The following is a 24,863-nucleotide window of genomic DNA, read 5'->3' as shown; positions in this document are numbered from 1 at the left end:
GTGTTGCTCTGACTTTTAGCTTTTCAAGGCATCTTCAAGCTCAAGGTGAGCTTAACAGTCCCTGGGATTTTAGCACTGAAGTGTGGCTGCTCCTGCCTGCATCCCAAAAGCAGTGCTGGAGAGGTGGGATGTAGAACACAGCCCAAGCTGCAGCCAGCTGCCAGGCAGCACAGTGCCCTGCTGGCCAAGAGGGTGTCCTGGGGGACGTGAGGGAGAGTCTGAGCCACAGGCTGGGGAGGTTCTCCTGCCCCCTGCTATGGCCTAGAGAGGCCACAGCTGCAGTGCTGGGTCCAGCTCTGGGCGACACAGTGGTAGGGAAGCAGAGAAGTGCTGGAGAGAGGCCAGGGCAGGCTGCAAAGCTGCTGAGGGGCCTGGAGCAGCTCTGGGAGGAGCAAAGGCTGAGAGCCCTGGGGCTGAGAGCCTGCAGAAGAGCAGCCCCAGAGGGCAGCTGAGCAATGCTCAGCAAGAGCTAAAGGAGCTGTGGGGGGCAAGAGCCTGGGGCCAGACTCTGCTCAGTGGTGCCCAGGGACAGGCCAAGGGGCAGCAAGGGGCACAAGGTGGCAGGCAGGAGGTTGGCTGTGCAGAGGAGGAGCAAGTTGTTTGTTGTGAGGGTGCTGGAGGCCTGGAGCAGGCTGCCCAGAGAGGCTGTGGAGTGTCCTTGTGTGGAGAGCTTCCAACCCCCCTGGCACTGTGCTGCTGGGCAAGCTGCTTCAGGAGTGGGGTTTGGACTGAATACTCTCCAGAGGTCTTTTCCAGCCCCCCCCATGCTGGGATCCTGGGATCTGCACACATCTCTGTCAGCTCCCCCCCTTAGCCCCCTGCCGTGGGCTGCCACTCAGCAGTGCCTGGAGTCGGTTGAAAAGCACAGAGCAGCTCTGCTGCTGAACAGCTCAACTTAGAGTACTGATGTGCTGCTGGGTTCCCAGAGAGGGGGAAGGAGCTGCCACTTTGGGCCCTTCTGTTGTTTGCCCTAGCTCAGAGACTCGTGTAATTGGGGCTTACTGCAGCCCTCCTGCATTCCTCACTGCCCAGCCCCTGCGAACAGCTGCTGCTTTGAGCAGCCAGAGCTGTCAGGAGGCTGCAGTAAGCCTCTCACCCCTCCTTTGGACCAGCAATTCCAGCACAGGAGGAGTTTTTTCATTGTGATGTGGAATCAGGATAGTTGGGATTGGAAGGGACCTCTGGAGAGCATCCAGTCCAATCCCACTGCTGCAGCAGGGCACCCACAGCAGCTTGCCCAGCAGCACAGTGCCAGGGGGGTTGGAAGCTCTCCACACAAGGACACTGCACAGCCTCTCTGGGCAGCCTGCTCCAGGCCTCCAGCACCCTCACAACAAACAACTTGCTCCTCCTCTGCACAGCCAACCTCCTGCCTGACACTTTGTGCCCTTTGCTGCCCCTTCTGTCACAGGACACCATTGAAGAGCCTGGCCCCTTTTTGACACCACCCTTCAAGTGTTTGTGAGCATGACTGAGATCTCCTCTGGGGCTGCTCTTCTGCAGGCTCTCAGCCCCAGGGCTCTCAGCCTTTGCTCCTCCCAGAGCTGCTCCAGGCCCCTCAGCAGCTCTGCAGCCTCCCCTGGGCTCTCTCCAGCCCTTCCCTGGCTCTCTGCAGCTGTGGAGCCCAGAGCTGGACCCAGCACTCCAGATGTGGCCTCCCTGGGGCAGAATAAAGGGGAGCAGAACCTCCCTTGCCCTGCTGCCCACACTCTTCTCTCCTCCATGCTCCCCAGGACACCATTTGCCTCCCTGCCCCCCAGGGCACATTGCTGCCCCATGGGCACTTGCTGTCCCCCAGCACTCCCAGCTCCTTCTCCTTGCAGCTGCTTCCCAGCAGGTCCCCCCTCAGCTGTCCTGCTGCAGGAGGTTGTTCCTGCCCAGGGCCAGGACCCTGCACTTGCCCTTGGTGAGCTTTGTGAGGTTCCCTCTGCCCAGCTCTGCAGCCTGCCCAGGTCTGGCTGATGGCAGCACAGCCTGAGGGGTGTCAGCACTGCCCCCAATTTGGTGCCATCAGCAAACTGGGAGCAAGGATCAGAGGATGCAGTGCTTGTGCCGCCAGCCCTGACCACCTTCTGCATGGGCCAGGACCCACTGCTGCCAGCCCAGGAAGGGGACCAAGGAGCTTCTGTCACCCAGCCCCTGTCCCAGTGTGTGTGTCTGAGGTGACTCTCATCTGGGATGTTCCTTTCCCATTTCCTGCTGCTCTTTGAGAAAGGAAGGGACAGGATTCACCAACTGCCTCCAAACAGCCTCCCTCAGCTCTCCTGCTCTGCAGGTGACTACTTAGTGGCAACAGCCTTGGGGTATAAAAGGTGTTGGGTCTCTTCTTGGGCTTCAGAGCCACCTGAGGGAGGGGGTGGGTGGGACAGCAAACCTTGCAGCCCTGCTTTGACTCCTGCTGGTGTGAGTGTGGGCAGGCTGCTGATGCCCGAGGAGATGTGCTGGTGTGAAACCTGCCTTTGAGGAGAACTGGCACAGGCAGGTCCCACAGAGCCACAGCATGGCTTGAGTTGGAAGGGACCTTCAAGATCAGCCAGTTCCAACCCCCCCCACTGTCATAAGCAGGGGCACCTTTCTCTAGGCCAGGTTGGTTAAGGCCTCATCCAACCTGGTGTTGAACAGCTCCAGGGAGGAGGACACCCACAGCCTCCCTGGGCAACCTTTGGTTGCCCAGGGAGGCTGTGGGTGTCCTCCTCCCTGGAGCTGTTCAACACCAGGTTGGACAGGAAAAACTTCATCATCCAGCCTGGCTTCTTGAACACCTCCAGGGAGGGAGCAGCCAAAACCTCCCTGAGCAACCTGTGCCAGTCTCTTCCCCACCCTCACTGCAAAGTATTTCTTCCTCATCTCCCCTCTCCCAGCTCTAAGCCACTCTCCTTCCTCCTGGCACTCCCAGCCCTTGTCCAAAGTCCCTCCCCAGCTCTCCTGGGAGCCCCTTCAAGTGCTGCATGGAATGGGTACCCATTGCCATTGGAATGGGCTGCCCAGGGAGGTGGTGGAGTCTGTGTGGCTGGAGGTGTTGAAGCCAAGCCTGGCTGGGGCACTGAGTGCCATGGTCTGGTTGGTTGGGCAGGGCTGGGTGCTAGGTTGGGCCTGGAGCTCTCTTCCAACCTGCTTGATTCTATAATTCAATGGTTCTAAGGCTGCTCTGAGGTCTCCTTGCAGCCTTCTCCAGGCTGATCAGCCCCAACTCTCCCAACCTGTCCTCACAGGGGAGGTTCTGCAGCCCTCTGATCATCTTTGTGGCCTCCTCTGGACCTTCTCCAACAGTTTCATGTCCTTCTTGTGCTGGGGGCACCAGAACTTGTGAGAAGTCCCTCCCCAGCTCTCCTAGATCCCCCTTTCAGGTACTGGCACCTCAGTTTCAGGTTGGACACCTCAAGGTTTAACCTGCTGCTGTTTAGAGCAGTGAAGTGACCATGCTTGGTCCCTGGAGCTGTTCAGGAAAGGTGAGGATGTGGCACTTTGGAATGTGCTTTAATGGCCATGGTGGTGTTGGGTTGATGGTTGGACTGGAGGACTGAGGGAGCTGGGGATGGGTAGTGTGAGGAAGAGGAGGCTGAGGGCAGACCTCATTGCTGTCTGCAGCTGCATGAAGGGACATTGTGCAGAGGCTGCTGCTGGGCTCTGCTCACAGGTCACTGAGACAGAACAAGGGGGAATGGCCTCAAGCTGAGCCTGGGGAGGTTTAGATTGGACATTAGGAACAAGTTATTGACAGAGAGAGTGGTCAGGCACTGGAATGAGCTGCCCAGGGAGGTGGTGGAGTCACCCAGGCTGGCTGTGTTTCAGGGTGGTTTGGATGTGGTGCTTGGGGCTGTGGTTTAAGGTGACTCTTGTAGAGCAGGGTTCTGGGCTGGGCTTGGTGCATCAGGAGCAGTGTGGGCAGCAGGACAAGGGAGGTTCTTCTTCCCCTGTACTCAGCACTGCTCAGGCCACCCCTGGAGTGCTGTGTCCAGTTCTGGGCTGGTCAATTGCAGAGAGCTGTTGAGGTGCTGGAAGGTGTTTGGAGAAGGGCAGCAAGGCTGGGGAGGGGCCTGGAGCACAGCCCTGTGAGGAGAGGCTGAGGGAGCTGGGGGGGTGCAGCCTGCAGCAGAGGAGGCTCAGGGCAGAGCTCATTGCTGCCTGCAGCTGCCTGCAGGGAGGCTGTAGCCAGGTGGGGTTGGGCTCTGCTGCCAGGCAGCCAGCAGCAGAAGAAGGGGACACAGCCTGGAGCTGTGCCAGGGCAGGTCTAGGCTGGATGTTGTTAGGAAGTTCCTGGCAGAGAGAGTGATTGGCACTGGAATGGGCTGCCCAGGGAGGTGGTGGAGTCTGTGTGGCTGGAGGTGTTGAAGCCAAGCCTGGCTGGGGCACTTAGTGCCATGGTCTGGTTGGTTGGTTGGGGCTGGGTGCTAGGTTGGGCTGAGCTTGGAGCTCTCCTCCAGCCTGCCTGATTCTGTGACTGTATGGTGCTCCTGAGGGGCTTTGTAGCCTGTGTGGTGCTGTGAGCCTGTGACCTCAGAGGGCTTTTCCAACCCAAGCAATTCTGATCCTACAATGAGAGGGGAACAAATCCCATGGCAGAGGTGGGTTGCAGGGCCAGGGTCTTCTCTTGGTGGCCTGGAGCAGTTTGCCACCAGCACCAGTGGAGGTGAAGGTGTTGTGTAAGGACTTTTTTCCCTGTGAGGGTGACAGAGGGGAAGGGAATGGAACAGCTCTGTTAGGAGGAGAGCCTGAGGGAGCTGGGGCTGGGAGCAGAGGAGCTGAGAGGTGCCCTCAGCAGTGGTGATCAATGTGTGCAGGTGAGTGCCAGGAGCTGCAGCCAGGCTCTGCTGGGGGATGCCAGTGCCAGCACAAGGGGCAGTGGTGGGAGCTGAGGCAGAGGAAGTTCCATGGAGACCTGAGGAGGAATTTTTGCCCTGTGAGGGTGGCAGAGCCCTGGCACAGGCTGCCCAGGGGGGCTGTGGAGTCTCCCTCTCTGGAGATCCTCAGACCCTGCCTGGATGTGTTCTGTGTGACCTGCTCTGGGTGCTGCTGCTGTGGCTGAGCTCTGGAGGTCCCTTCCAGCCCCTGCCCTTGTGTGTGGCTGTGATTCTGTGCAGCCTTCTGTGAGGAGCAGCCAACAGAGCAGACAGGGCAGTGAGGCTGTCCTGGTGTTCACCAGCAAGGAGAGATCTTTTTGTCCCTTGTGGTGCTCCTGCTGCCAGTGGGACACTGCTGACACTCACAGGCCAGTGGCTTCTGCAGGGCTCAGGGTGCAGCAGGATAGATCATAGAATAGAATCACTGAATCAGTCAGGGTTGGAAGGGACCACAAGGAGCAGCCAGTGCCAACCCCCCTGCCATGCCCAGGGGCACCCTACCCTAGAGCAGGCTGCACACAGCCTCAGCCAGCCTGGCCTCAAACACCTCCAGCCATGGGGCCTCAACCCCCTCCCTGGGCAACCCATTCCAGCCTCTCACCACTCTCCTGCTCAACAACTTCCTCCTCACCTCCAGCCTCACTCTCCCCACCTCCACCTTTGCTCCATTCCCCCCACTCCTGCCACTCCCTCACAGCCTCAAAAGTCCCTCCCCAGTTTTTTTGGAGCCCCCTTCAGATGCTGGCAGGCCACAAGAAGGTCCCCTGGGAGCCTCCTCTGCTCCAGCCTGCACAGCCCCAACTCTTTCAGTCTGTGCTCACAGCAGAGCTGCTGCAGCCTCTGAGCATCCTCCTGGCCCTGCTCTGGACACTCTCCAGCATCTCCACAGCCCTCTTGTCCCAGGGGCTCCAGAGCTGGATGCAGGACTCCAGGTGGGGTCTCAGCAGAGCAGAGCAGAGGGGGAGAATCCCCTCCCTGGCCCTGCTGGCCACACTGCTGCTGCTGCAGCCCAGGCTCTGCTTGGCTCTCTGGGCTGCAAGTGCACACTGCTGGCTCCTGCTGAGCTTCTCCTCCAGCAGCACCCCCAAGTCCCTCTGCTCAGGGCTGCTCTCCAGACACTCACTGCCCAGCCTGGAGTTGTGCTTGGCATTGCCTTGCCCCAGATGCAGGACCTTGCACTTGCAGCCCTCTGAGCATCCTCCTGGCCCTCGTTGTGTCTGTGTCCACTCAGCATCTGACACTGCCCGCAGGCAGCATCTGGAACAGCTTCCTCCAGCCCTAGGTGCAGCCCGGAGCTGTGATTCGCTGATCTCAGAGCAGCTCTAGCAAGGTGGCAGTGACCTGCTGGGGGTGTCCTTGCCCTGCTGGCCGCAGGGACGTGGGTGTGGAGGCAGCCTGGCATCCCCTGCAGTGCAAGCCCTGCCTGCTGCTCTGCCTCCCGCAGGTCTGCAGCTCTCCTTCGCCTGGGGAGGAGGCCCCCAGCTGCCTGCGGGCAGCTAAGCAGCAGTTGGTGGTGTGAGACCTGGGGGGGAGCAGGTAACTTGGTGTGCAAACAGGAGGAGCTCTGCTCCTTCCCACTGCGTCTCCAGGGGCTGTGTCTGGCCTCCAGGCACTGAGGCAGATGGTCTGGATGGGATTCCTTGCCACGACACAGCAAGGAACGCTGAGGCTCAGGCTTCTGGTGGCTCTTGGACAGCTTGTTGGCCATGTGGTGGCTTTGGATCTGCTTTCTTATCTCCCTTGGAGGCTCAGAGTGGTGGTGAAGCTCTGTCTGGGAGTAAAAGAGGATTTCCTCTCTGCCCTGCGTGCCTCTGGCTGGCTGAAGGTTCTGACCCCATTCTTTCCTCTTCCCCAGATCATCTCCTCACACCTTGAGCCTCCAGGGGTGCAGGTTCTCCCTTGCTTCCAGGCATTCCAAGGAGCTGCAGCTGGCTGTACCTGCTGAAGCCCTGGCACAGGCTGTCTGTCCCCCCCTGTCCTGCCCTGCTGCTTTGGTTCTCCTGCCCACCCACCCTTGGCCCACGCCGAGCCCCACGTAGCTGCCACTTGCAGGCCATGTGTGAAGCTCTCTTCTGGCTTCTCTCCTGTGGGCAGAGACTGAGGGGCTTGGGGCTGCTCAGTCTGCAGAGGGCAAGGCTCTGAGGTGACCTTACTGTGACCTGTCAGAGAAGAGGGGCAGGAGAACCTCTTTAAATGCAGCGCAGCAGCAGGTCTGCAGTGGATCTGGTGGTGTTGGTGCCCCAGGCCATAGGCAGCAGAGTCTCCAGGAAGGTTTTGCTCTGAATTAGCCTGCAGGGTTGGTGGCACTGGTGGGCAGTGGCTGCTGACACCTCCTTTGCCCTCCACCAGAGGCTTTTGAGGCCAACCACCTCCTTGGTGCTCTCCTTGCTGCTCAGTGAGCATCTTCTGCACAGGGCTGAGCCTGGTTACTGCAGTGTGGGCACTGGGGGGGTATGGCTTTGGGACACCATTGGTGTGGCTGGCAGCTGGCAGCCACTCAGGGGGGCCTTGACAGGCCAGAGAGCTGTGCCCAGGCCAACCTCATGAAGTTCAGCACGACCAAGTGCAAGGTCCTGCAGCTGGGGCAAGGCAATGCCAAGCACAACTCCAGGCTGGGCAGTGAGTGGCTGAGAGCAGCCCTGAGCAGAGGGACTTGGGGGTGCTGCTGGAGGAGAAGCTCAGCAGGAGCCAGCAGTGTGCACTTGCAGCCCAGAGAGCCAAGCAGAGCCTGGGCTGCAGCAGCAGCAGTGTGGCCAGCAGGGCCAGGGAGGGGATTCTCCCCCTCTGCTCTGCTCTGCTGAGACCCCACCTGGAATCCTGCATCCAGCTCGGGAGCCCCTGGGACAAGAGGGCTGTGGAGATGCTGGAGAGTGTCCAGAGCAGGGCCAGGAGGATGCTCAGAGGCTGCAGCAGCTCTGCTGTGAGCACAGACTGAAAGAGTTGGGGCTGTGCAGGCTGGAGCAGAGGAGGCTCCCAGGGGACCTTCCTGTGGCCTGCCAGGATCTGAAGGGGGCTCCAAAAAAGCTGGGGAGGGACTTTTGAGGCTGTGAGGGAGTGGCAGGAGTGGGGGGAATGGAGCAAAGGTGGAGGTGGGGAGAGTGAGGCTGGAGGTGAGGAGGAAGTTGCTGAGCAGGAGAGTGGTGAGAGGCTGGAATGGGTTGCCCAGGGAGGTGGTTGAGGCCCCATGGCTGGAGGTGTTTGAGGCCAGGCTGGCTGAGGCTGTGTGCAGCCTGCTCTAGGGTAGGGTGTCCCTGGGCATGGCAGGGGAGTTGGGACTGGCTGCACAGCATCATGCCCTGGGGCTGTCTCGTGGAGGGGGAGACATCCAGGGACAGCAGGAATGACGAGGTGGCAGCCTCTGCTCCTTGGTGGCAAGAGGCAGGGAGAGAGGAGTCACAGAGTCAGCCAGGCTGGAAGAGAGCTCCAAGCTCCTCCAGCCCAACCTAGCACCCAGCCCTGCCCAACCAACCAGACCATGGCACTAAGTGCCCCAGCCAGGCTTGGCTTCAACACCTCCAGCCACACAGACTCCACCACCTCCCTGGGCAGCCCATTCCAGTGCCAATCACTCTCTCTGACAACAACTTCCTAACAACATCCAGCCTAGACCTGCCCTGGCACAGCTCCAGGCTGTGTCCCCTTCTTCTGGTGCTGGCTGCCTGGCAGCAGAGCCCAACCCCACCTGGCTACAGCCTCCCTGCAGGCAGCTGCAGGCAGCAGTGAGCTCTGCCCTGAGCCTCCTCTGCTGCAGGCTGCACCCCCCCAGCTCCCTCAGCCTCTCCTCACAGGGCTGTGCTCCAGGCCCCTCCCCAGCCCTGCTGCCCTTCCCCGGGCAGGTCTCTGCAGCTCCCCTGGCACAGCTGGAGGCTGTGCCCCTGCAGCCCTCCCCGGTGGTGCGCTGGCGCTGAGCAGTGTCTGCTCTCCTCCCCGCAGGTCTCTCTGGAGGATGCTGTGACGGCAGCAGCGGTGCCCGGCTCGGGGCCATGGCAGCAGCGCAGGCAGCGGCAGGCAGCTCGGCAGGGCCGGGCAGCAGCGCGGCCGTGGCCGTGTGGGAGTGGCAGGACGAGCTGGGCCGCTGGAGACCCTACCCGGGCAGCGTCTGCGGCTACATCGAGCAGCAGTTCCAGGCCGCCCAGCAGCGGGGCCGGCGCTCGGGCACGGGGCCGGGCAGCAGCATCCCGCTGGGGCAGGCAGACCCTGCCCTGGCACCCTACGTGATCGACATCCCCAGCATGACCCAGTTCCGGCAGGACACCGGTGAGGGGAACCCGCCTGGGGCGCCGGGGACTCGGGAGGGGTGCCTGGAGAGCTTGGGGGGGCTTGGTGAGCTTGGGGGTGATTGATGAGCTTGGGGGTGCTTGGTGAGATTGGGGGTGCTTGGTGAGCTTGGGGGTGCTTGGTGAGCATGGGAGTGTTTGGTGAGCTTGGGAGTGTTTGGTGAGCATGGGAGTGCTTGGTGAGCTTGGGAGTGCTTGGTGAGCTTGGGAGTGTTTGGTGAGCATGGGAGTGCTTGGTGAGCATGGGAGTGCTTGGTGAGCATGGGGGTGCTTGGTGAGCTTGGGAGTGTTTGGTGAGCATGGGAGTGTTTGGTGAGCTTGGGAGTGTTTGGTGAGCTTGGGAGTGTTTGGTGAGCATGGGAGTGCTTGGTGAGCTTGGGGGTGCTTGGTGAGCTTGGGAGTGTTTGGTGAGCATGGGAGTGCTTGGTGAGCTTGGGAGTGCTTGGTGAGCTTGGGAGTGTTTGGTGAGCATGGGAGTGCTTGGTGAGCTTGGGGGTGCTTGGTGAGCATGGGGGTGCTTGGTGAGCATGGGGGTGCTTGGTGAGCTTGAGGGTGCTTGGTGAGCTTGGGGGTGCTTGGTGAGTTTAGGGATGCTTGGTGAGCTTGGGAGTGCTTGGTGAGCTTGGGGGTGCTTGGTGAGCATGGGGGTGCTTGGTGAGCTTGGGGGTGCTTGGTGAGCATGGGGGTGCTTGGTGAGCATGGGGGTGCTTGGTGAGCTTGAGGGTGCTTGGTGAGCTTGGGGGTGCTTGGTGAGTTTAGGGATGCTTGGTGAGCTTGGGAGTGCTTGGTGAGTTTAGGGATGCTTGGTGAGCTTGGGAGTGCTTGGTGAGCTTGGGGGTGCTTGGTGAGCATGGGGATGCTTGGTGAGCTTGGGAGTGTTTGGTGAGCATGGGAGTGCTTGGTGAGCTTGGGAGTGTTTGGTGAGCTTGGGAGTGCTTGGTGAGATTGGGGGTGCTTGGTGAGCATGGGGGTGCTTGGTGAGCTTGAGGGTGCTTGGTGAGCTTGGGGGTGCTTGGTGAGTTTAGGGATGCTTGGTGAGCTTGGGAGTGCTTGGTGAGCTTGGGGGTGCTTGGTGAGCATGGGGATGCTTGGTGAGCTTGGGGGTGCTTGGTGAGCATGGGAGTGCTTGGTGAGCTTGGGAGTGTTTGGTGAGCATGGGAGTGTTTGGTGAGCATGGGAGTGCTTGGTGAGCTTGGAAGTGTTTGGTGAGCATGGGAGTGCTTGGTGAGCTTGGGAGTGCTTGGTGAGCTTGGGAGTGTTTGGTGAGCATGGGAGTGCTTGGTGAGCTTGGGAGTGCTTGGTGAGATTGGGGGTGCTTGGTGAGCATGGGGGTGCTTGGTGAGCTTGAGGGTGCTTGGTGAGCTTGAGGGGGCTTGGTGAGCTTGGGGGTGCTTGGTGAGCATGGGGGTGCTTGGTGAGCTTGGGGGTGCTTGGTGAGCTTGGGGGTGCTTGATGAGCTTGGGAGTGTTTGTTGAGCTTGGGTGAGCTTGGTGATGCTTGGTGAGCTTGGGGGTGCTTGGTGAGCATGGGGATGCTCGGAGAGCTTGAGGATGATTGGTGAGCTTGGGGGTGCTTGGTGAGCTTGAGGGTGCTTGGTGAGCATGGGGATGCTTAGTGAGCTGGAGGGGTGCTTGGTGAGCTTGAACAAGAGCCCTCAGAGCTGCAAACTTTGTCCCCCGCTCACCTCCACTGAAGACCTCCCTTTGTTGCAATCCAGACCCTCCCAGTTTGAATCCCACATTCCCTCTGCCACCCTGCTGCCAGCTGCTTTCCCTTGGCATGTAGCTCCATGCCACCCTCACTGCCAAGCATTTCTTCCTCCTTTCCACTCTCACTCTCCCCTCTCCCAGCTCAAAGCCATTCTCCCTCCTCCTGGCACTCTCAGCCCTTGGCCAAAGTCCCTCCCCAGCTCTCCTGGAGCCCCTTCAGTTTGCTCCGAGGTCTCCCTGCAGCCTTCTCCAGGCTGAACAGCCTCAGCTCTCCAAGCCTGTGTCCACAGGGGAGCTTCTCCAGCCCTATGAGCAACCTTATGGTGTCCTCTGGATCCCCTCCAGCAGCTCCAGGTCCTCCTTGTGCTGATTCCCAGAGCTGGAGGCAGTGCTGCAGGTGAAGGCAGGGCAGAGCAGAGCAGATTGGAGGGGCAGAATCCCCTCCCTGTGCTGCTGCTCTCCCTGCTCTGGCTGCAGCCAGCACACAGCTGCCTCTGGGCTGCCAGCGACCAGTGCTGGCTCTGGGCACTTGGGCACCAACTGACATCCCCAAGGCCTTCTCCTGCAGGCTGCTCTTGAGCCACTTCTCACTCAGCCTGGATTTGTGCTTGGGATTGCCCTGACCCAGGTGCAGGAACCTTGCACTTGGCCTTGCTGATCTGCATGAGGTTGGCTTGGGCCCAGCTCTGCAGCCTGTGCAGGTCCCTCTGGATGGATCCTTCCCTCCAGTGTGCCAAGCACAGCACACAGCTTGGTGCCAGCTGCAGTCTTGCTGTGGGTGCCTGGATCCCAGTGTCCTATTGTGGCCCACAAAGGTGCTACAGGGAGGGCAGGCTGAGCTCAGGCTCAGGCTCAGACTCTCATTGTCATTCCCATCCCATCCCTGCGGGGGTCAGAGAGCTCTGAAGCTGCTGCATTCCTCCTCCCCTCCCTGCTTTGTGGCTGAGCAGCTGAGGCTTAGAAGGGGTGGAATGCAGGCTCCTCGTCCCTGGGAGATGCAGGGAGATCCCAAATTGCCGCTTTGGACAGTGCTTTCTGCAGCTCTCTGCCAGCATGCCCAAGCCAGGGCCCAGCCTCAGCCCGAGCTGGGCACCAGGCTGGCTTCCTGCCAGTCAGAGCAAGGAATGAGCCATGGCTGGATTGGGCCAGCTGCAGGAGTGGGCAGGGCTGGAGCAGGTGCAAGTGCTCCTCACAGCTGCATCCCTGTTTTGAGTCCTCACTTGGTGACCTCAGGATGAGGCTTTTCTAGCAGGGCTCTGGGTGAGGAGCTTTGGGAGCTGGCTGCTTTGGCAGCTCTGCTGTGACCTGGTGGAGCAGCTGGGAGCCCTGCTGGGGGGGTGGCTGAGAGCAGCACAGAGTGGAGCACAAGAGCTGGCACCTGTCTTGTTTCCATGGAATTGTGGAACGGTTTGGGTGGGAAAGGACTTCCCAGCCCATCCACTGCATCCCTGCAGCCAGCAGGGACAGACCCAACCAGAGCAGGCTGCTCACAGCCAACCTGCCCTGCACTGCTGCCAGCCATGGGGCAGCTCCCACCTCTCTGGGCAGCCTGGGCCAGGCTCTGCCCACCCTCAGGGGCAAACATTTCTCCCTTCTCTCCACTCTCAGTCCCTAGGCTGGATGAGACCCTGATGGAGTCCAACCCTGAGCCCAGCACTGCCAGGGCACCACTAAACCATGGCCCTCAGCACCACATCTCCATGGCCTTGAAACCCCTCCTAGGATGGGGACTCCACCGCTGCCCTGAGCAGCCTGGACCAGGCCTTGACAACCCTCAAGGGGAAGAAATTGTTCCTTATGTCCAACCTAAGCCTTCCCTGGGTCACCTTGAGGCCATTTCCTCTTGTCACTTGTTCCCTGGGAGAAGAGCCCAACCCCACCTGGCTCCAGTCCCCCTTCAGAGACAGCCATAAGGTCTATCCTCAGCCTCCTCTTCTCCAGTCTGAACAGCCCCAGTTCCTCCCCAGCCCTGTTCCCCAGACCCTTCCTCAGCTCTGCTGCTCTTCTCTGGACCTGCTCCAGCCCCTCAATGTCCTTGGAGTGAGGGGTTCAAAACTGACCCCAGGGCTCAAGCTGTGCCCTCCCCAGTGCCCAGCACAGGGGCACAATCCCTGCCCTGCTCCTGCTGGCCACACCACTGCTGAGCCAGGCCAGGCTGCTGGTGCCCTTCTTGCCCACCTGGGCACACCCTGGCTCATCTCCAGCTGCTGCCAACCAGTGCCTCCAGATCCCCTCACTGCCAAGCTATTTTCCAGCCACTTTGGCCCCATCCTGGAGCCTTCCTGGGGTTGTGGTGACCCAAGGCCAGGAGGCAGCACTTGGCCTTGTTGAACCTCATCCCTCTGGCCTCGGCTCATCAATCCAGCCTGGCCAGGTCTGTCTGTAGACCCTCCCTGCCCTCCAGCAGCTCAGAGCTCTTTGATCTTGTGCAAGTGCTGCACCTGGAGGTGTGGAAGAATCATGTGGCCGTGGTGGTGCTGGGTTGCTGGTTGGACTGGATGATCTTGGAGGTCCTTTCCAGCCCAAACAGTGCTGTGGTTCTGCCTGTGGCTGAGTCGCTGGTAACAAAAACTCTGACTCCACATCAGGCCTTCCCCTGCAGCATCACCAGCAGGTTTGCAGATGACCCCAAGCTGGGGGCAGATGTGGCTGGGTTGGAGGGCAGAAGGGCTCTGCAGCAGGACCTTGACCACCTGGACAGATGGGCAGAGTCCAAGGGGATGGCTTCAATAGCTCCAAGTGCAGGGTGCTGCACTTTGGCCACAGCAACCCCATGCAGAGATACAGGCTGGGGTCAGAGTGGCTGAGAGCAGCCAGACAGAGAGGGATCTGGGGGTGCTGATTGATACCCACCTAAACATGAGCCAGCAGTGTGCCCAGGTGGCCAAGAGAGCCAGTGGCATCCTGGCCTGCATCAGCAATGGTGTGGCCAGCAGGAGCAGGGAGGTCATTCTGCCCCTGTACTCTGCACTGCTTAGACCTCACCTTGAGTGCTGTGTTCAGTTCTGGGCCCCCCAGTTTAGGAGGGACATTGAGATGCTTGAGCGTGTCCAGAGAAGGGCAACGAGGCTGGGGAGAGGCCTTGAGCACAGCCCTACGAGGAGAGGCTGAGGGAGCTGGGATTGGTTAGCCTGGAGAAGAGGAGGCTCAGGGCAGACCTCATTGCTGTCTGCAACTACCTGAGGGGAGGTTGTGGCCAGGAGGAGGTTGCTCTCTTCTCTCAGGTGGCCAGCACCAGAATGAGAGGACACAGCCTCAGGCTGTGCCAGGGGAGATTTAGGCTGGAGGTGAGGAGAAAGTTCTTCCCTGAGAGAGTCATTGGACACTGGAATGGGCTGCCCGGGGAGGTGGTGGAGTCGCCGTCCCTGGAGCTGTTCAAGGCAGGACTGGACGTGGCACTTGGTGCCATGGTCTGGCCTTGAGCTCTGTGCTAAAGGGTTGGACTTGATGGTCTGTGAGGTCTCTTCCAACCTTGGTGATGCTGTGACACTGTGATACTGTGGTACTGTGATGCTGTGATACTGTGATCTCCCACAGGTTCAGGGGGATGCTGTCAGTGCCCAGCTCTGTGAGCCTCCCACCACAGGTACCCCCTTTCTGTAGCCCAGTTCTGGGCAGGGCTTTGTCTCCCTGCAGGGCTTTGCTTCAGCATGAACCTTGTGGAGCCAGCAGCCAGCTGACCTTTGCCACACGCTGGATGGAACAATCCCTGCAGGAAACATCCCCCTGGAAAACAGAGCAAAATAAGAGAATTGGTGGTTGTCATCTGCCCCTTGGCTGCTGCACAGACAAATGGACTCTTCCCAGGAAGCCAGGGGGAATAACAGGAAGGCAGAGTCAGTGGGAGCAGTGTCCCCAGCACGGCACAGCTGTGCTTGTGGGCAGGATTAGCCCTGACCTTCAGCTGCTGCTCCAGGCAAATTAGCTGGGAGCAGGCACAGAGCAGCAGCAGAAGTTGTCCTCTCCCCACAGCTGTTTGCCCACCCTGGAGAGGAATGTTGGGTTCCCTGCCAGCCTGGGGGAGCAGGGAATGTTTTCCAAGCTGATGGCTTCGGTCTTTGCTGTTGGCTCCTCAGAGCTCTTCTCCCTGCTGCCGTTTGAGGGTGTGAAAAACACATCTTGCCCTGCCAGCTTCTCCAGCCCTCTCTCTCTGCCTATTTTAGCTTCTCAGCTGCCAGCAGAGCAGGCCTGGGCTTGCTCAGCTCCTCCAAGGCTGCTCTGACACCTTGCTCTCCCCGTGGCAGTCCTCTGCCTGCTGGGAGTAGGTTCCCTGCACTCAGCTCTCAGTGTGGTGCATTTCTCACCACCTTGCTTCCAGCTTGGGCTCATGCCCAGCCCCTCTCCCCCGCAGGAGGTCTCCCCTGCTGCTGGCACCAGTCGAGCTTTGTGTTTCTAACCTTGCAGGACTTGCTGAGTAGGAGCAGTCGTTGCTGGTTTGCTTTTGGCTGCTGCTTCTGCCCCGTGCTGGGGTTGAGGCACCCTCAGACAGTCTGCAGATGGCACCGATCAGTGTGGCAGTGTTAACTTGCTGGAGGGCAGGGAGGCTCTAGAGAGGGACCTGGCCAGGCTGGATTGGTGAGCTGAGGCCAGTGGGATGAGGTTCAGCAAGGCCAGGTGCTGGGTTCTGACCTTGTGTCACAACAAGCCAGGAAGGCTCCAGGCTGTGGGGGCAGAGTGGCTGCAAAATAGCTTAGCAATGAGGGGATCTGGAGGCACTGGTTGAGAGCAGCTGTGCCCAGCTGGCCAAGAAGGGCACCAGCAGCCTGGCCTGGGTCGGCAGTGGTGTGGGCAACAGGAGCAGGGCAGGGATTGTGCCCCTGTGCTGGCAGTGGGGAGCTCACAGCTTGAGCCCTGGGGTCAGCTTTGGGCCTCTCACTCCAAGAAGGACACTGAGGGACTGGAGCAGGTCCAGAGAAGAGCAGCGGAGCTGGGGAAGGGTCTGGAGAGCAGGGCTGGGGAGGAGCAGCTGAGGGAGCTGGGGGGGGTTAGTCTGCAGAAGAGGAGGCTGAGGGCAGAGCTCATTGCTCTCTACAGCTCCCTGAGAGGAGGCTGAAGCCAGGTGGGAGTTGGTCTCCTCTCACATGCAGCAAGTGTCCAGGTGAGAGGAAATGGCCTGAAGCTGTGCCAGGGGAGGTTCAGGTGGGATGTTAGGAGTAATTTCATCTCAGAAGGGTCAGGCCCTGCCCAGGCTGCCCAGGGAGGTGCTGGAGTCCCCATCCCTGGAGGGGCTTCAAAGCTGCCTGAATGTGGTGCTGAGGGACCTGGTTTGGTGGCAGTGACTCAGCAGCAGCGTGGGGCTGCGAGCTCTGCGTGAGCAGCTCGACCTGATGGTCTCAAAGGTCTCTTTTAACCTTGACACTCCTGTGGTGCAGCCTGCCAGAGCCTGGCACAGGCAGCTGTTGGGTTTTGACAGCCTGGAGTCCCAGGTGGGCTCTCCTCCCTCTTCCCTGCGTGTGACACCCATCAGCAGCAGTGTGGGCAGCAGGACAAGGGAGGTTCTTCTGCCCCTGTGCTCAGCACTGCTCAGGCCACCCCTGGAGTGCTGTGTCCAGTTCTGGGCTGGTCAATTGCAGAGAGCTGTTGAGGTGCTGGAAGGTGTTTGGAGAAGGGCAGCAAGGCTGGGGAGGGGCCTGGAGCACAGCCCTGTGAGGAGAGGCTGAGGGAGCTGGGGGGGTGCAGCCTGCAGCAGAGGAGGCTCAGGGCAGAGCTCATTGCTGTCTGCAGCTGCCTGCAGGGAGGCTGTAGCCAGGTGGGGTTGGGCTCTGCTGCCAGGCAGCCAGCACCAGAAGAAGGGGACACAGCCTGGAGCTGTGCCAGGGCAGGTCTAGGCTGGATGTTGTTAGGAAGTTGTTGTCAGAGAGAGTGATTGGCACTGGAATGGGCTGCCCAGGGAGGTGGTGGAGTCTGTGTGGCTGGAGGTGTTGAAGCCAAGCCTGGCTGGGGCACTGAGTGCCATGGTCTGGTTGGTTGGGCAGGGCTGGGTGCTAGGTTAGGCCTGGAGCTCTCTTCCAGCCTGCCTGATTCTTGGGCACCACATCTGGACAGCTTTAAAGCCCTTCCAGGGATGTGGACTCCACCACTGCTGTGGGGAGCCTGGGCCAGGCTTTGACAACCCTCGAGGGGAAGAAATTGTTCCTCATGGCCAACCTAAGCCTGCCCTGGGACAACCTGAGGCCATTGCCTCTTGTCCTGTCACTTGTTCCTCGGGAGAAGAGACTAATCCCTGCCAGGCTCCAGCCTGCTCTCACAGGGCTCTGTAGAGGACTCCTCTCAGCTCCTCTTCTCCAGGCTGAACACCCTCAGCTGCTGCTCCCCAGCCCTGTTCTCCAGACCGTTCTGGGCAGCTCCCTGCAGGCTTTGGGTGAGGATCCTCCTTTCCCTGGAACTCAGGTTTGTGACTCCGTCCACCTTTTATGAGGCTTAATTGTGTCCTGTTCCCCTGGGTGCTGCTCTTCTCTCGCCTCTGGCTTGCTGCCCTCTCCCCCGCCGGCACTGCCAGCCTTGCCCCCAGGGCGTTTCCTGCTCTTTGTTCTGGGTGTGGATTGCAGCAGCAGCAGCAGCAGCAGCTCTGACCCTGCTGCAGGACCTGCTTTCTGCAGGACTTCACCCTGGAGGAGCAGGCTTCAGGGGCTGGTTCCATGTCTCCCCCCTTGAACCGCTGCTCTCTCTGCTTTCCACAGCACTTCATTGGCTTCTCCTCTCTGCTTCTGCAGTCAGCTGGCCCTGGGCATCCTCCCTCTCCCTGTAGCCAACAAGGCCAAGAGCATCCTGGGGTGCACCAGAAGGGCTGTGCTGAGCAGATCGAGAGAGGTTCTCCTGCCCCTCTGCTCGGCCCTGGGGAGGCCACGTCTGGAATGTTGTGTCCAGTTCTGGGCTCCAGAGTTCAGGGAACTGCTGGACAGAGCCCAGCCCAGAGCCCCCAAGCTGCTGCAGGCAGTGAGCATCCCTGTGAGGCCAGGCTGAGGCAGCTGGGGCTGGCAGCTGGCAGCAGAGCAGCCTGGGGGCTGCCCTCAGTGCTGTGCTGAAGCTGGACAGGGCAGTGTGGGCAGGATGCAGCCAGGCTCTGCTCAGGGGTGGCCAAGGGCAGCACAAGGGGCACTGGGGGCAAGCTGGAGCAGAGGAGGTGCCAGGGGAACAGGAGGGGAAACTTTGTCAGTGTGAGGGTGCTGGAGCCTGGAGCAGGCTGCCCAGGGGGGCTGTGGAGTCTCCTCGTGTGGAGGATGTGTTCCTGTGTGCCCTGCCCTGGGTGCCCTGCCCTGGCAGGGGGCTGGGCTGGGTCACTTCCAGAGGTCCCTTCCAGCCCCTGCCGCCCTGCGGCTGTGACCGTGTGCGGCCCCGGGGGGGCGCTGCAGCCCTCGGCGCTGGTCTCTGCGGTTACTCCGTGCCCGCAGCTGCGGGCTTGGGTTTGGTTCCAGCTCTGCCTCAGCCTGGGCAGCACAAATGCCACCCTCGGGAGGCAGCTGCCCTCCCCCTGCCTCGGTGCTGGGCCTCTCTCCTCCCTCCCTTCCCACCCTTCCTCCCTGTCCCACAGCTTTGCAGCCTGCTGCCAGCCCACAGCCAGGCCTGGCAGGGGCACGGAGAGCTGCTGGGCACTGCCTTTCCCCGGGCTGGGTGAGCAAGCCCAGCCCCGGCAGGAGAAGAAGGTCCCTGGGTGCCTCTGGTGAGGGAGAGGGGAGGCAGAGGAAGGCCACCACGAGGCAGGCGTCACAGATCTGTGCAGGAGCAACCTCCCCTGGGACAGCCTCCTCTGGGACAACCTCCCCTGGGACAACCTCCCCTGAGACAGCCTCCCCTGGGACAACCTCCCCTGGGACTACCTCCCCTGGAACAGCCTCCCCTGGGACTACCTCCCCTGGGACAGCCTCCCCTGGGACAGCCTCCCCTGGGACAACCTCCCCTGGGACAGCCTCCCCTGGGACAGCCTCCCCTGGGACAGCCTCCCCTGGGACAGCCTCCCCTGGGTGCTGCAGTGCTCTGCTCGCAGAGTGCCTCCAGCCAGGCTGGGGCAGTTGGAGGTGCTGAGTGTGGCGAGGAGGTGGCTGCAGGGAGACCTTCTGGTGGCCTTGCAGGGCTGGAAGGGGAGGTCAGAGAGCTGGGGACAGGCTTTTGCTCAGGGCCTGCTGTGCCAGGCCCAGGGGGAACAGTTTGGATTGGAAGAGAGAGAGGAGAGAAGGGAGCAATGTTTGCCCCTGAGGGTGGGGAGAGCCTGGCTCAGGCTGCCCAGAGAGGTGGGAGCTGCCCCAAGGCTGGCAGCAGTGCAGGGCAGGTTGGCTGTGGCTATGAGCAGCCTGCTCTGGCTGGGGCTGTGCCTGCTGGCTGCAGGGATGCAGTGGGTGAGCCAAACCCTTGCCGGGCAGAGCAGACTGTGGCAGTGACTGTGGCTGTGGCTGTGGCAGTGGCTGTGGCTGTGGCAGTGGCAGTGGCTGTGGCAGTGGCTGTGGCAGTGGGAGTGGCTGTGGCTGTGCCTGTAGCTGTGACTGTGGCTGTAGCTGTGGCTGTATCTATAGCTGCGGCTGTGGCTGTAGCTGTGTCTGTGGCTGTGGCAGTGGCTGCGGCAGTGGCTGCGGCAGTGGCTGCGGCAGTGGCAGTGGCTGTGGCTGTGGCAGTGGCTGTGGCTGCGGCAGTGGCAGTGGCTGTAGCTGTGGCTGTGGCTGTAGCTGTGGCAGTGGCTGCAGCTGTGGCAGTGGCAGTGGCTGCGGCAGTGGCTGCGGCAGTGGCTGTGGCTGTGGCTGTGGCAGTGGCTGTGGCTGTGGCAGTGGCTGTGGCTGTGGCTGTGGCTGTAGCTGTGGCAGTGGCTGTGGCAGTGGCTGTGGCAGTGGCAGTGGCAGTGGCTGTGGCTGTGGCAGTGGCTGTGGCAGTGGCAGTGGCTGTGGCTGCGGCAGTGGCTGTGGCTGCGGCAGTGGCTGTGGCTGCGGCAGTGGCAGTGGCTGTGGCAGTGGCAGTGGCTGTGGCTGTAGCTGTGGCAGTGGCTGTGGCAGTGGCTGTGGCTGTGGCTGCGGCTGTGGCAGTGTCAGTGGCTGTTGCAGTGGCAGTGGCTGTGGCTGTAGCTGCGGCTGCGGCAGTGGCTGTGGCTGTGGCTGCGGCAGTGGCTGTGGCAGTGGCTGTGGCTGTAGCTGTGGCAGTGGCTGTAGCTGTGGCAGTGGCTGTGGCTGTGGCTGTGGCTGTAGCTGTGGCAGTGGCTGTGGCAGTGGCTGTGGCTGTGGCTGCGGCTGTGGCAGTGTCAGTGGCTGTTGCAGTGGCAGTGGCTGTGGCTGTAGCTGCGGCTGCGGCAGTGGCAGTGGCTGTGGCAGTGGCTGTGGCTGTAGCTGTGGCAGTGGCTGTAGCTGTGGCAGTGGCTGTGGCTGTGGCTGTAGCTGTGGCAGTGGCTGTGGCAGTGGCTGTGGCTGTGGCTGCGGCTGTGGCTGTGGCAGTGGCTGTGGCAGTGGCAGTGGCTGTGGCTGTGGCAGTGGCTGTGGCTGTGGCTGTAGCTGTGGCTGTAGCTGTGGCAGTGGCTGTGGCTGTAACTGTGTCTGTGGCAGTGGCAGTGGCAGTGGCTGTGGCTGTAACTGTGGCTGTGGCTGTGGCAGTGGCAGTGGCTGTGGCTGTGGCTGTAGCTGTGGCTGTGGCTGTGGCTGTGGCTGTGGCAGTGGCTGTGGCTGTGGCTGTAACTGTGGCTGTGGCAGTGGCAGTGGCTGTGGCTGTGGCAGTGGCTGCGGCTGTAGCTGTAGCTGTAGCTGTGGCAGTGGCTGTGGCTGCGGCAGTGGCTGCGGCAGTGGCTGCGGCAGTGGCTGTGGCTGTGGCAGTGGCTGTGGCAGTGGCTGTGGCAGTGGCAGTGGCTGTGGCTGTGGCAGTGGCTGTGGCTGCGGCTGCGGCAGTGGCTGTAGCTGTGGCTGCGGCTGTGGCAGTGGCAGTGGCTGTGGCTGCGGCTGTGGCAGTGGCTGTAGCTGTGGCTGTAGCTGTGGCAGTGGCTGCGGCTGTGGCTGTGGCTGTGGCTGTAGCTGTGGCTGTTGCTGTGGCAGTGGCTGTGGCTGTTGCTGTAGCTGTGGCTGTAGCTGTTGCAGTGGCAGTGGCTGTGGCAGTGGCAGTGGCAGTGACTGTGGCTGTGGCTGCGGCTGTGGCAGTGGCTGTGGCTGTGGCTGTGGCAGTGGCTGCGGCAGTGGCTGCGGCTGTAGCTGTAGCTGCGGCTGTAGCTGTGGCAGTGGCTGCGGCTGTAGCTGTAGCTGTGGCTGTAGCTGTGGCAGTGGCTGTGGCAGTGGCAGTGGCTGTGGCAGTGGCTGTAGCTGTAGCTGTGGCTGTAGCTGCGGCTGCGGCAGTGGCAGTGACTGTGGCTGTAGCTGTGGCTGCGGCAGTGGCTGTAGCTGCGGCTGCAGCAGTGGCTGTGGCAGTGACTGTGGCTGTGGCAGTGGCTGCGGCAGTGGCTGTGGCAGTGGCAGTGACTGTGGCTGCGGCAGTGGCAGTGGCAGTGACTGTGGCTGTGGCAGTGGCTGAGGCTGTAGCTGTGGCAGTGACTGTGGCTGTGGCAGAGGCTGCGGCTGTGGCTGTGGCAGTGGCTGTGGCAGTGGCTGTGGCTGTTGCTGTAGCTGTGGCTGTAGCTGTTGCAGTGGCAGTGGCTGTGGCTGTAGCTGCGGCTGCGGCAGTGGCAGTGGCAGTGACTGTGGCTGCGGCAGTGGCAGTGACTGTGGCTGTAGCTGTGGCTGCGGCTGCGGCAGTGGCTGTGGCAGTGACTGTGGCTGTGGCAGTGGCTGCGGCAGTGGCTGTGGCAGTGGCAGTGACTGTGGCTGCGGCAGTGGCTGTGGCAGTGACTGTGGCTGTGGCTGTGGCTGTGGCAGAGGCTGCGGCTGTAGCTGTGGCAGTGGCTGCCGCTGTGGCTGCGGCTGTAGCTGTGGCAGTGGCTGTGGCTGTTGCTGTAGCTGTGGCTGTAGCTGTTGCAGTGGTAGTGGCTGTGGCTGTAGCTGCGGCTGCGGCAGTGGCAGTGACTGTGGCTGCGGCAGTGGCAGTGGCAGTGACTGTGGCTGTAGCTGTGGCTGCGGCTGCGGCAGTGGCTGTAGCTGTGGCTGCGGCAGTGGCTGTGGCAGTGACTGTGGCTGTGGCAGTGGCTGCGGCAGTGGCTGTGGCAGTGGCAGTGGCAGTGACTGTGGCTGCGGCAGTGGCAGTGGCTGTGGCTGTAGCTGTGGCAGTGGCTGTGGCAGAGGCTGCGGCTGTAGCTGTGGCAGTGGCTGCGGCTGTGGCTGTGGCAGTGGCTGCGGCTGTAGCTGTGGCAGTGGCTGTGGCAGTGGCTGTGGCAGTGGCTGCGGCTGTAGCTGTGGCTGTGGCTGTGGCTGTGGCAGTGGCTGCGGCTGTAGCTGTGGCAGTGGCTGTGGCTGTGGCTGTGGCTGTAACTGTGGCTGTGGCTGTGGCAGTGGCAGTGGCTGTGGCTGTGGCAGTGGCTGCGGCTGTAGCTGTAGCTGTAGCTGTGGCAGTGGCTGTGGCTGCGGCAGTGGCTGCGGCAGTGGCTGCGGCAGTGGCTGTGGCTGTGGCAGTGGCTGTGGCAGTGGCTGTGGCAGTGGCAGTGGCTGTGGCTGTGGCAGTGGCAGTGGCTGTGGCTGCGGCTGCGGCAGTGGCTGTAGCTGTGGCTGCGGCTGTGGCAGTGGCAGTGGCTGTAGCTGTGGCTGTGGCTGTGGCTGTGGCAGTGGCTGTAGCTGTGGCTGTAGCTGTGGCAGTGGCTGCGGCTGTGGCTGTGGCTGTAGCTGTGGCTGTTGCTGTGGCAGTGGCTGTGGCTGTTGCTGTAGCTGTGGCTGTAGCTGTTGCAGTGGCAGTGGCTGTGGCAGTGGCAGTGGCAGTGACTGTGGCTGTGGCTGCGGCTGTGGCAGTGGCTGTGGCTGTGGCAGTGGCTGCGGCAGTGGCTGCGGCTGTAGCTGTAGCTGCGGCTGTAGCTGTGGCAGTGGCTGCGGCTGTGGCTGTAGCTGTGGCAGTGGCTGCGGCTGTAGCTGTAGCTGTGGCTGTAGCTGTGGCAGTGGCTGTGGCAGTGGCAGTGGCTGTGGCAGTGGCTGTAGCTGTAGCTGTGGCTGTAGCTGCGGCTGCGGCAGTGGCAGTGACTGTGGCTGTAGCTGTGGCTGCGGCAGTGGCTGTAGCTGCGGCTGCAGCAGTGACTGTGGCAGTGACTGTGGCTGTGGCAGTGGCTGCGGCAGTGGCTGTGGCAGTGGCAGTGACTGTGGCTGCGGCAGTGGCAGTGGCAGTGACTGTGGCTGTGGCAGTGGCTGAGGCTGTAGCTGTGGCAGTGACTGTGGCTGTGGCAGAGGCTGCGGCTGTAGCTGTGGCAGTGGCTGTGGCAGTGGCTGTGGCTGTTGCTGTAGCTGTGGCTGTAGCTGTTGCAGTGGCAGTGGCTGTGGCTGTAGCTGCGGCTGCGGCAGTGGCAGTGGCAGTGACTGTGGCTGCGGCAGTGGCAGTGACTGTGGCTGTAGCTGTGGCTGCGGCTGCGGCAGTGGCTGTGGCAGTGACTGTGGCTGTGGCAGTGGCTGCGGCAGTGGCTGTGGCAGTGGCAGTGACTGTGGCTGCGGCAGTGGCAGTGGCAGTGACTGTGGCTGTGGCTGTGGCTGTGGCAGAGGCTGCGGCTGTAGCTGTGGCAGTGGCTGCGGCTGTGGCTGCGGCTGTAGCTGTGGCAGTGGCTGTGGCTGTTGCTGTAGCTGTGGCTGTAGCTGTTGCAGTGGTAGTGGCTGTGGCTGTAGCTGCGGCTGCGGCAGTGGCAGTGACTGTGGCTGCGGCAGTGGCAGTGGCAGTGACTGTGGCTGTAGCTGTGGCTGCGGCTGCGGCAGTGGCAGTGGCAGTGGCTGTGGCTGTAGCTGTGGCTGCGGCTGCGGCAGTGGCTGTAGCTGTGGCTGCGGCAGTGGCTGTGGCAGTGACTGTGGCTGTGGCAGTGGCTGCGGCAGTGGCTGTGGCAGTGGCAGTGGCAGTGACTGTGGCTGCGGCAGTGGCAGTGGCAGTGGCTGTGGCTGTAGCTGTGGCAGTGGCTGTGGCAGAGGCTGCGGCTGTAGCTGTGGCAGTGGCTGCGGCTGTGGCTGTGGCAGTGGCTGCGGCTGTAGCTGTGGCAGTGGCTGTGGCAGTGGCTGTGGCAGTGGCTGCGGCTGTAGCTGTGGCTGTGGCTGTGGCAGTGGCTGCGGCTGTAGCTGTGGCAGTGGCTGTGGCAGTGGCTGTGGCTGTTGCTGTAGCTGTGGCTGTAGCTGTTGCAGTGGCAGTGGCTGTGGCTGTAGCTGCGGCTGCGGCAGTGGCAGTGGCAGTGACTGTGGCTGTAGCTGTTGCAGTGGCAGTGGCTGTGGCTGCAGCTGTGGCAGTGGCTGTGGCTGTGGCTGTGGCTGCGGCAGTGGCTGTGGCTGCGGCAGTGACTGTGGCTGCGCCTGTTGCAGTGGCAGTGGCAGTGACTCGGCTCCCTCTCCCCACGCAGGCACCATGAGGGCTGTCCAGCGGCAGCTGTTCCCCGGGGACTCGGCGGCCGGGCAGGGCATCGTCTGGGAGTGGCAGAACGACGAGGGCGGTTGGTGCCCGTACCAGATGAGCGTCACCGTGCTGCTGGAGCAGGCGCACGCCGCCAGCCGCCCGCGGGTGGACCTGGCCCCGCTGGGCTACAGCTACGAGGTGGACCTGGCGGCGCAGGTGCAGACCAACACGGCCACGCGGTTCCGCCGCGGCGTGCGGCGCCGCCGGGACACGCCCTACCCGCCCTGCGCCCCGCCCTGCTCCTGCCAGCAGTGCGCCGCCGCCGCCGCCGGGCCCCTCACCGCCCGACACCGCCACGGCCTCGCCGGCCTCCCCAGCGCCGCCTCCGCCGCCGCCTTCCTGCCCTACAGCAAACCCTCCGCGCCCGGGGCCAGGCCCACGCCGCGGCTCGCTGCGCACAGCTCCTGGGCACCGCCGCAGCCCGCGGGACCCAGCGCGGCGCTGGCTGTGTCCAACGGAGTCAGGTACGGACCCTGAGCCGCCTCTGCCCTGGCACAGCTCCAGGCTGCGTCCCCTGCTTCTGGCCCTGGCTGCCTGGCAGCAGAGCCCAACCCCACCTGGCTGCAGCCTCCCCGGAGCAGTGGTGG

At 62.2% G+C, this 24,863-nt stretch overlaps 1 protein-coding gene across 3 annotated transcripts in view; it reads left to right on the top strand.

Moving 5' to 3' along the window:
* The window catches only part of DTX2 (deltex E3 ubiquitin ligase 2), a 63,335-nt gene that overhangs the window by 3,306 nt on the left and 35,166 nt on the right, over positions 1 to 24,863 (top strand). For all 3 annotated transcript variants that reach the window (XM_064166303.1, XM_064166304.1, XM_064166302.1), the window contains exons 2-3: positions 8,775 to 9,098; positions 24,224 to 24,740. In XM_064166303.1, coding sequence (XP_064022373.1) covers positions 8,825 to 9,098; positions 24,224 to 24,740 — 791 coding nt within the window. In that variant the 5' untranslated portion in view covers positions 8,775 to 8,824. The remainder of the gene's footprint in view (positions 1 to 8,774; positions 9,099 to 24,223; positions 24,741 to 24,863) is intronic.

The sequence above is a fragment of the Pogoniulus pusillus genome, chromosome 27 (assembly GCF_015220805.1).
Source record: "Pogoniulus pusillus isolate bPogPus1 chromosome 27, bPogPus1.pri, whole genome shotgun sequence".
In the NCBI taxonomy this organism is placed as follows: Eukaryota; Metazoa; Chordata; class Aves; order Piciformes; family Lybiidae; genus Pogoniulus; species Pogoniulus pusillus.
Note: the sequence above shows the minus strand (reverse complement) of the source record. Positions and strands in the feature narration are given on the sequence as shown.